Source organism: Phasianus colchicus, chromosome 3, assembly GCF_987193195.1.
Source record: "Phasianus colchicus chromosome 3, bPhaCol1.hap1.1, whole genome shotgun sequence".
Taxonomy (NCBI): domain Eukaryota; kingdom Metazoa; phylum Chordata; class Aves; order Galliformes; family Phasianidae; genus Phasianus; species Phasianus colchicus.
The window spans coordinates 46,886,844-46,896,557 of record NC_143438.1 but is presented as its reverse complement, the minus strand read 5'-3'; the positions used below and the strand labels follow the sequence as shown (position 1 = coordinate 46,896,557).

Below are 9,714 nucleotides of genomic sequence, written 5' to 3'. Positions count from 1 at the left end.
TGTTGAAACGCGGCTGCTTCCCGCTCGGAGGTGAATGCTCGTCTTTGTGGACGCACAAGCTAGGAGGTGGGGGGGGGGGGAAGAAGGAGCGCTGTTTTGCCGTAGGACTCCGTGATTTCATCAGCCGCCAGCAGCGCTGCCCCGCAGCACGTGGCCCTGCAGCAGTACAACAAACACACGCGGTAGCGCAGCGCTGAGCAGCGCGTGGCTCTCCGCGCGCGAACCGTCCCCCATCCCTTCCCCTCGCCTCCCCCCATCGGCTCTGCGGGCAGCCCGGGGCACCGGGAGCGCGAAGCGGAGCCGCTGGCGGGTCGCGTTTGTCTCATCTCGGGAGGAAAATAAACTGTTGCTGCACCACGTGCTCGCCCGAGAGGGATGAGTCAAGCCGAGAGACTTTTTCTCTCGCTACAAGCGCGTGTCACAGCAACATCCACCGAGGGGCCGCCGGAGACAAACAGCCCGGTGTAAAAATAACCCCGAAAAGGACGCGCCTGCCCGGGGAGGGGGCGGCGGTGACACCGGAGGGGCCCCGCGGAGCCGGGCGGGGTGTGGGGCTCCTCGGAGGGCTCCGCACACACTCTCCTTTCTTCTCGGCGAAGGAGTGGGTGGTTCATCCGGCAGCAACAGGAGGAGGCGAGTCAAGGGCAGCTGTCAAAACCTCCCCCCTCCGCTCGGCCCCTTCTCCTTCCAGTTTAACGATCAAACAAACGCCTGCCTGCCTGGAAGAAAGGCGGGCGGGCTGCCGAGTGAGTGAGTGAGTGAGTGTGTGTGTGTGTGTGCAGGAGCAGCAGCAGCGTGCCCCCCGGCCCTCCCTCCCTCTTGCCGCGCCTGGGAGGGGAGGGGAGAGGCGGCGGGAGGAGGGAGGAGGCAGCGCCGCGAGTGCGAGCGTAGCTCCGGGTGACTCTGCCTCAGTCACTGCGGGAAGGGGGAGGGCGGCCGCGCGCACCTTTCCCTCCCGTGCTTTCTCCCACTTCCACGAGGAAGGAACAAAGGCGAAGCGAGCCCGCGGCCGCCGGAAAGCCCCCGGGGAGGCGGAATCCCGCGGCTCCCTGACAGCGACGCGGCCCCGCGCCGGCCGCCTGGCCGCGCTTCTTCGCCGTCCTCCTCCTCCTCGTCGCCGAGTTGAGAATCCGGGGAGCAGCGTCCCGCTTCGCCTCCCGGAGCGCGGCGATCCTCGCCGACACGATGAAAAGTAAAAAAGGTACGTGCGGGGCGCCGCTCGGACGCGGCGTGACAGCGAAGGCGGCGCGCTCTTCCCGCCCGCGTTCCCCGCAGGGCCGCAGTGGCCGTTGCAGCCGCGCGCCGCCGTTGCTCGGCGGTCGCTGTCCGCCCTCCCGTCCCGCCGCCCCGGTGCCAGGTCGGCGCGCGGCCCCGCTCTTTGTTTGCGGCGCGGGGACCGGAACGCGATCGCTGCTAAACTGCCGCTTTCCCCTGCCCTCGTAGTCCCGAAAAGAGGAGAAGAGTCGGAAAGTTTTCCCCGCGCTTAGGGTTAAAGGGAGGAGGAAGGCTGCTTTCCCCCCCACACCCTCCCGCCGCAGCGGGTTTTCTTTGTGTGTGGGTGTACAGACTGCAAACTTTCAGCTGGCGGCCGAGCTTGAAGTGCTTTAAATCAGAGCGCGGCCGCAGCCGCGCGCAAGAAGTTCCCAACTTGCGCGTCCCTGCCGTTGTGAGGTGGCGGCGGAGCAGCTCCGCTCGGCGCCCCGGGGCCGTCAGTCGTCTCGGGCTGTGCGGGCTGCCGCGCACAAAGGGACCCGGGGCACAAAGAACCAAGTTTCGGCGGTTCGCAGCCCTCGACCTCCTCCCTCCCCCCCCTTCCCCCCACTGTGCAGTGATTTGAGGGCACGGCGCTGACTCCTCGTGTCGCAGCCCTGAGGTAGGCTGCGATTCGTCCCCTCGTTTTAGGCACGGTGTGTTTTTCTCCTGTATGATTTCGCTGAATTAATTTAGCCCGGTTATTTTTAGGACATTCCTATGCTCCCTATTTGCACAGCAGTGGTGAGCTGGTTTCCTGTCTGCTGTTGCTTCCATTGTTCAGACCTCTCCCCGAGGGCAGCTGCTGGTTGCCGAAATACCAAACTCCCCACACTTTCGACTGTTGTTCTTGCCACCCCCCCCGACATAAATGCGTGTGAAAAGTGCTGACGTAGTTTCTAGGTATGCATGTGTAGGTCTTTGTGCGAACGAGCCGCTCCGAGGGCTGGAAGTTGTGGGCAGGAACAACGGGGACAATGGGAGGTGACGTGCCGGAGGGGCAGCTCCGCAAAGGGGCCGGGGGCTCTGCTGGCACCGAGCGGGAGGAGGGGAGAGGGATGGGACGTGTACGAAGTGTTGGGGCTGGGGCCTTTGTTGTGTTCTGCTTGGGGCCGCCCGGCGTCGGAGCCTCCCTCAAAAGTTTCAAAGAATGACTTTGTTTCGGATTTCTTGCTCGCAGCCCTAGAAAAGTCCCGTTTAAAGAAGGAAAACAAACGTACAGCGTAGCCAAGTGTGGCTGCTTTCAAAGCGGCAGGGCTCAAGCTGTGAAACGCGAAGGGAAGCAAACGAGCTGGTTCCTCAATTATGAAACGTACTCAAAGGAAAAGTTTTTTGGTTTTTGGTTTTTGTTTTTATTTTACAGTGGAAATTCCCTCGTGCATCTCTCATGCAGTTCGTGGTTACTTCTGAATAATTTTAAGCTGATTTATTTTTGTTGTTGGCTTTTAAATTCACATTAAACTTTAGTTAGCTTCCTTTATTTCCTTCTTTTTTTCCCCCCTCCCCCTCCTTTTCTCTATCAGGCTGAGGGTTAAAACCCCGAGGACTACTCGGTGGATGGTTTCATTTGCAAATAATAAGCTGATAGCGATCGCACGGAACATACTCGGTTTGTTAATTACCTTTCGAATACACTCTTGCAAAGGGCCAGGCATGTGCTCAAGTTGATACATGTGAGGAATCCTACCGAGCTTGGTTACGACAGGACCGGAGCCGTAGATGGGACCCGTCCTGTTTATCTGCGCTCGTAACAATCCCGTTTAAATTCGCTCAGCCCCGCCGGGTGGGGTGGGAGGCTTTCCAGAAGGTGATTGTTTTGTCTGCTGCCTCTCTGGAGGGCAGAGATTATTTCTTGTGGTAACTTTGTCCTGTTTTGAATAACAATTGGCCTGTGCCACTTCCTCTGCGAAGCTCTTCCTCGACACAATGGGACGATGGTGATTTTTTTTTTTTTTTTTTCCTAATAGCTCGAATTTGCTTAACTCCTGCTTCATCTTTCGAATACTTCGTCCTCCCCCTCGAGTGTTTCGACATGCCTTCTTAAGGAGCGGTGGTCCATTCTGAAATCAGCTTTAGTTATCGCTGGTCTTCTCAAGTTGTTTCAGAGCTGTTGGCCATCAGGTGCTGAGCCCAGGCTTATCCTTGGGAGCAGTCTGCTCTGCTGTTTCCAGGCGTCTCAGGGCCGTGACAGCACACAGTGTCCAACCACCTACGTCTATGGCTGCAACTGGGGAGCTGGGAGGATAAAGTAATGTGATAGGAAGGGATGGTGGTCGTGTAGCTCTTAGCCTGTCGCTGAAGCCCCTTGGTGGACACATACTGCTGCTCATCGAGAGGTAGTGGTGGGGATGGAGCCCTGAGGTGTTATGCTCGTCCCCAGCCCTCTGCCGGCATGCCCAGGCTGCTTTGGCTTAGTCATGTGAAAGCAGCGTTTCTGTTTAGTTGAACGTGTTTGAGAGAAGGCAGAAAGTAACCTGACACTGGCTTGTTTTTAAGATGAAATAAATTAGTGGGTCAGCTGTGGCTGCTCGGCATGTCCACTAGTCTTTATTCGGGGTGTAAATAGCAGTAAGCCAATGGTCTGGCAGTGGATCCCGGCCAGAAACCTTTTCAGTTTGGCCCTGTTAAAACAGGAAACCAGCAGCGAATAGCCTGATTACTAACAAGAAGGAAAAACAAAGCTGGGTTGTAATCAGCAGGAACGCTTTAATGAAAACAGAGCCTTGACAGCAACAACGTGGCTCCCGCTCTAGTAAAAAAAATATCAGCTGGGGCTGTGCGAGATTTCTCGCCAGGACTTCCTGTCGCCGCGCCGAGCGGAGCTATCTGCGCAAAGTTCAGAGGGCTGCTGCTCTATTTAAATGAGCTCATTTAAATGAGGAGAAGTTGTAACACACTGGGTTTCCTGCTCACCCCGACCTGCTCTGTGTCACTGACTTGCTCTGTCAATTCATATGACACGCCGAGTGAGCCGGCCAAAGGGCAGGCTGCGCGTTGACTCATTCCTTGCTAGGTAGGCTGTGGTTAGTCAGACGGCAACTTTTACTTTAGAAGTGCCATGGCAGAAGAACGGGTTTGCAAAACACAGAAGCGTTTTCACACTGCTGGCTTTTAGTGTTTTGCCACGTTTTATTTATTTATTTTTTTTTTCCCCCAAGTGAAAAAGAGCAACAGTTTTGAAGCAAGTTTTGCTATCGAGGCAGTTTTCTCAAATTCAGAGGCTCCGGTGGAGTGCTTCAGCTGTATTATTAAGTCCTGGGGAAGTTAGGCCAAGCGGGGCGGTGGTGTGTCTGGAGGACTTGTCGTTATGCCATTTAAATATGGCTCACAGACTGTTAGACACCTAATTTTCGCACAGGAGTAGTTTCTTTGGCTCCTTATTTCCAGCTTTCACTGTTTTCCTCTCCCTGTTTTCCAGAGTCCCATCTTGCCTATTATATTTAAAAACAAACAAAAAACCCAACCCACTGAAGTGCTTCAAGACTTCTAGTTTCTGACAAACAAGGGCAGCACACTTGAAAACATTGTCTGAATAATGAAGGCTAGTTTTAGCTAGTTTTTAAATTCAGTTCGGGAGGCATGAGTTGCTTTGCAGAGCCATCATGCTGTCTGTGCATGATCTTTGTTCCAAGAAGTGCTACTTACGGCTCCAGAGAACCCCATTGTGCAAGACATGTTCTCAGGTTAGATTGCAGGCATGACAGCACTTTGCATGAAGCTATTACAAATAGAGAAGTGATTGCTCAGAATCATTTTAAAGCAAACTTGACATACTTTCTACATGAGTTCAGAACTTGTTTACATAATTTGGGATTTATCTCGTATAGGCCATTTAAATATTATCCTATTGTTCTTGTGCCATGACTGGATAATTTATGTGGCAAATCATCCCAGGAAAAGTTTGGTATGTCAGTTTGGTGTTTTGACGGTTCCATAAATCAGCAGTTTAGAGAAGGAAAACAATACTAAGTGAGTTACCGAAGTAACGATGCCAGACACTTTGCAGATTGATAGTTCTCCTGGGAATGCTTGTGTGTCAAAAATATGCATTGAGATCTGAGCAACTTAAACCGAATTTAAGGATATTGAAGCTTCTCGTAAATAAGAGGAAGAAAGGCAACAATTTGCAGTATCAGCTTTGGCTACGGTTCGAAGGTATGGGGGGAAATCCTACCCTCCATATACTCTGGGAAGTAATGAGCAACAGTTGCACACACCCCTTTCTTTTTTTCTTATTGCTTTATATAGTTGTGTGCTTTCACATGCACATGTATTAAATTTCAGGGCTAACTCTTTCCTTAAACAGAATCTTTGAATTATGGGTAGTAGCCCACATAATTTTTTTTTTTTTTTTTTTAAACTTCTGACATTTAACTTGGCTTTTACTGTTAATGTTTTTAATTTTGATGTCATGAATGAGCAAGTTCCTTTTTCTTTCCCCCACTCCCAACATGAAATACAAATTACAGGAAGAGATTATGGGCTTCTTTTTCTTGACTTTTTTTTTTTTTTTCTAGAAGACATTTCTGAATGTCAGTATGTTTTCACTTGAAATTAGTACTGGATTATTTTACAGTAGTTTGCTTCCTCAGTGCCTTGTATATTCTACAGAAGGAGGAAATTGTAGCCTTCCTAGCTGTTGACTATTAAATACTTTGTTTGTTTATTTTTATTTACCTAACATAGTGTCAAGTAGTGTGGTATATAGAAAGGGACAATTAATTGTGGTTTTTTTTAATGATTGCAGTTCTCTGATACTGAAGTGCAATTACATTTTAGAAGTTTATCACATGTCATGCTGGTATACTTGTACATGAGTAAGGCACCTGGTTCTTAGCTTATCCTGCACTTTTTGCTAAGTAAATATCCACTTGAGAGTGAAGGCATACACAGTTTTCCCTTTTTTTCTTTTCTTTCTCTGTAGATCCAAGATGAACTATTCATTTATAAAAATCTACAAGCTATCTCTCTCATGAGGGAAGCATCAGCATTTTAAGGGGTAATTAAGTAACCCATCGCTGGAGTTGGTATATGGCTTTTCAGTTCTTGTCTGTTGGCCCTTTGCCCAGCCCCTGGTTATCCTTGAAGAGTGCTGAATGCATACATACCATAGCAAGCAAATTTGGACAATATTGGCATTAGATAGAAGCTATCTGATAACAAGCAGTAGATAAAAGGTTGCTAGGGGAACAAAAAATGAGGGTTTACAGAGAATTCCCTTAGGAACGGCTCATTGGTGCTACTTTGTGTTCAACTGACAGTAAAGCTGCAGCTTGACAAGTTAACGCCACAGGACAAATCCCCCATAAAGCTGGTTGTGCCACAGTTCGTGGTAAAAGTGCTTAATACAAAACAAGTCTGAACCATGGAGTGCTGGAGCTAAGTAGTTTCCTGAGGTGGGAGGCTGATTATTTTTGTCTTCTTGTAATTGCAGGTGTAGTTGCAATATCAGGCAGTGAAACAGAAGATGATGACACTATGGATGTCCCACTGGATCTTTCCTCATCTGCTGGCTCGGGCAAACGGAGGAGACGTGGCAACCTACCCAAAGAGTCTGTGCAGATTCTTCGGGACTGGCTTTATGAGCACCGATACAATGCTTATCCTTCAGAGCAAGAAAAAGTGCTGTTATCCCGGCAAACACACCTTTCCACACTACAGGTATTCAAATAAAGCAGTTCTTTTTGTTTAGTTTAAGGGAACTGTTTTCCGATTTCTTCTTAATATACCTGTAGTCTAGTCACTGATGTAATGTTTGCACTGCATGTGATGTTTGCTGATTGTTTTTTTTTTTTTCCTTTTCTGCTTTTCTTTTTTTAATCATTACTTATTCCATTTCTGATGGCAGCTTTAAAGGAAAATACAGATGAGTGGTGGGTTATGATGATCTTTGTTTACTGGGAGTAAAATGACATATTCGAGAGAACAGGCAGTTGTGAATTTGAATGTGCATGATAATTTCTTGCAGAATTGGGGCCCAAAAGACATAAAGTGTCAGTATGAGGTAATTTATTGTGAGGAGAAAGGATTCATTTGTCAACAGAAGCTTTATGGTGATAGATGCAGGGCTGAGCATATAACTCTGCCTCTAAAACTGCAACTTGAGGCCCATTCCCATAGAACGTGAACATCTATAATTATGTGTACGGCGAGTTCCATTAAGATCAGTGAAACAACTGATAGATATGGATAGAGCTACTCAAGTGCATTAGCATGGGTGTGATCAGGCTTTTATGTGGCTGGTTTTGGATTCTCACCCAGCAGCAGCTGAAAGGTCCCCTGGACTCATCGTTCTTACCTTTTTTGATCATCTTTGGTGGGAGTACTGTGAGCAATTGCTTATTCCCACTTCATGGAAGGCGGCTGCAGGAAAGCTTATGCAAAACCTGGTTTTGAGAGATGCTATATTTTGAGAAATACAGTGTTCCTGTTGGCTTCTGGGCTTCCCTCCTCCTCTCCCCCCCAGATTAATTCGTTAGTACAAAATCTGCAATTGGCTGTAAAGTAGAATTCCCTTTGTGTAACACCGTAAAGAAAACCTTCTTCATGTAGTAAACGGAAAAAAAAAAAAGACGTTAAACTATAAACTATCCTGTATTGTCCAGGAAGCTGGTTTGATATTTAAACAAGGACAAACTTAAGTGAGGTAATTCATGTTATGTCTGTCGACACAGTCAGTTGAACAAGGAAAATCAGTAACTATTTGTGGGAGGAGTGGCCCTCTTCAGAGAGAAAAGGTTTTCCTGTTGTTAATTAACCTAAGCGCAGGGAACAATGGCTAATAGATTAATGTGTGTGCACAGGGTTAAAAGCTAAACCTCTGGGCTCAGGCTGGCCGACTTCAGATGTCCTGGGGCTTTCTGTAGAAGGAGCAGGAGCTGGGGGCAGAGAAGGGACAAGGGAAAAGGCCTTAACCAGGCTTGTCAGAGCTTGTCCTGGAGTCTCTTTTGTTCGATTAAGGAAACCGCTTGGAGGGAGTCATCAATCTAACCCAACAACTCTAATGGCACATAGTTGGAAGTGAATGAAGGTAAAAATTAAGATCTTGTTGTATTCTCAGGTCTGCAACTGGTTTATCAACGCACGCCGCAGGCTCTTACCTGATATGCTGAGGAAGGACGGCAAAGACCCAAACCAGTTCACCATCTCACGGCGGGGGACCAAGCTTCCTGAAGGCAGCATGATGGAGTCCTCCATGGGCACAAAGAACTTCCTTCCCTTGCTGGAGGAGAGCCCCTTCCTTCCCACCTCTGCCACGCTCAGCAAGACTGTGTCCTCTTCCAAGCCTGTGTCCCCAGGGTCTGTCCTGGCTCGGCCCTCGGTGATTTGCCACACGACTGTGACTGCGTTGAAAGATGCCCCTTTCCATTTTTGTCAGCCAGCTGATGTGGGCCAGACCACAGACCTGCAGCAGCCCTCGGCCAACGCCTTCACAGACAGCTCCCTCTCCTACCACGAGGATGCCTCTAAACTGGGACCTGGTGCGAATGCGCAAAGCGGGCTCTTTAACACTCCTCCTCCAACCCCACCAGACCTCAACCAGGATTTTAGTGGATTCCAGCTACTGGTGGATGTTGCACTCAAAAGGGCGGCAGAGATGGAGTTGCAGGCAAAACTCATGGCCTAAATCCCCTTCCTTCTCTTTCCCCATTTTGTTTTTTTTTTTTCCAGGCAGGGATCTAACAGCTGTGTGGTTATTGCCACCCACACAATATCAAAAGACTTAACTGCATTATTATTATTTTTTTTTATTAATCTTATTTGCACAAGGGATTGCTGAAATGAAGCTTCCTGTCACTGAGATGGTCTTCAGTGGAATATGGTCATTCCAAGAATTATAAACTTTAAAGCTACTGTAGAAAGAAAGGATTGTGTGTTTTTTGGTTTTTTTTTTTTGTTTTTTTTTGTTTTTGTTTTTTAATATTTTCTTTGTAGGTTTTTCATAATGTGATATGGTTCCCAAGATCATGTGATTTGTTTTTTTTCTATCAGACTGTGCAATATCTAGTAATGATATAGAGTCTTCTTATCATTCCCATGCGGAACAGAATATACCGACACGCTGTCTAAAATAAATTTTCAATTTTTTTAACAATATGAACTTTGGATGATTATGCTTTTTTTCCCACAATGTAATAAAATATTTTCTTTAAAAATGGATGCATGAGGAGTATTTTGTTGCATACAAACTTTGCAGAAAACACAGCTTTACTCTCAAAATACACTGGAGTGAGAGAAATACTTTTTACCTAATACTGACTTTGTTTGGTGTAGAGAGCTACACTAGCAGCTGTTGTTAACCAGATGTTCAAAGGAATGCTGAAAAGTGGACCTGAAGTACCTGACAGTGTTCTGCTGTGTTGACCTTTTCAAAGAGGCCAAAGAGAGCAGTGTCGTCAGATTGCATTAAATTTCGGGAGGGGTGTCTTAGGCCCCTCTCAGAGCTGGAGTATTTTGGCTCCT

At 48.0% G+C, this 9,714-nt stretch overlaps 1 protein-coding gene across 2 annotated transcripts; it reads left to right on the top strand.

The window, feature by feature from the left end:
• Positions 1 to 589: 589 nt before the first annotated feature.
• TGIF1 (TGFB induced factor homeobox 1) lies at positions 590 to 9,407 on the top strand. Of its 2 annotated transcripts, none has more exons than XM_031588923.2 (3): positions 590 to 1,201; positions 6,686 to 6,912; positions 8,312 to 9,406. In XM_031588923.2, the coding sequence occupies exons 1-3, from the start codon at positions 1,186 to 1,188 to the stop codon at positions 8,876 to 8,878; spliced, it is 810 nt and encodes a 269-aa protein (XP_031444783.1). In that variant the 5' UTR covers positions 590 to 1,185; the 3' UTR covers positions 8,879 to 9,406. The 2 variants fall into 2 exon arrangements, with proteins under 2 accessions (XP_031444783.1, XP_031444784.1); XM_031588924.2 differs by lacking the exon at positions 590 to 1,201 and adding an exon at positions 1,574 to 1,873 and having other exon boundaries at positions 8,312 to 9,407.
• The last annotated feature ends 307 nt before the right edge of the window (positions 9,408 to 9,714 follow it).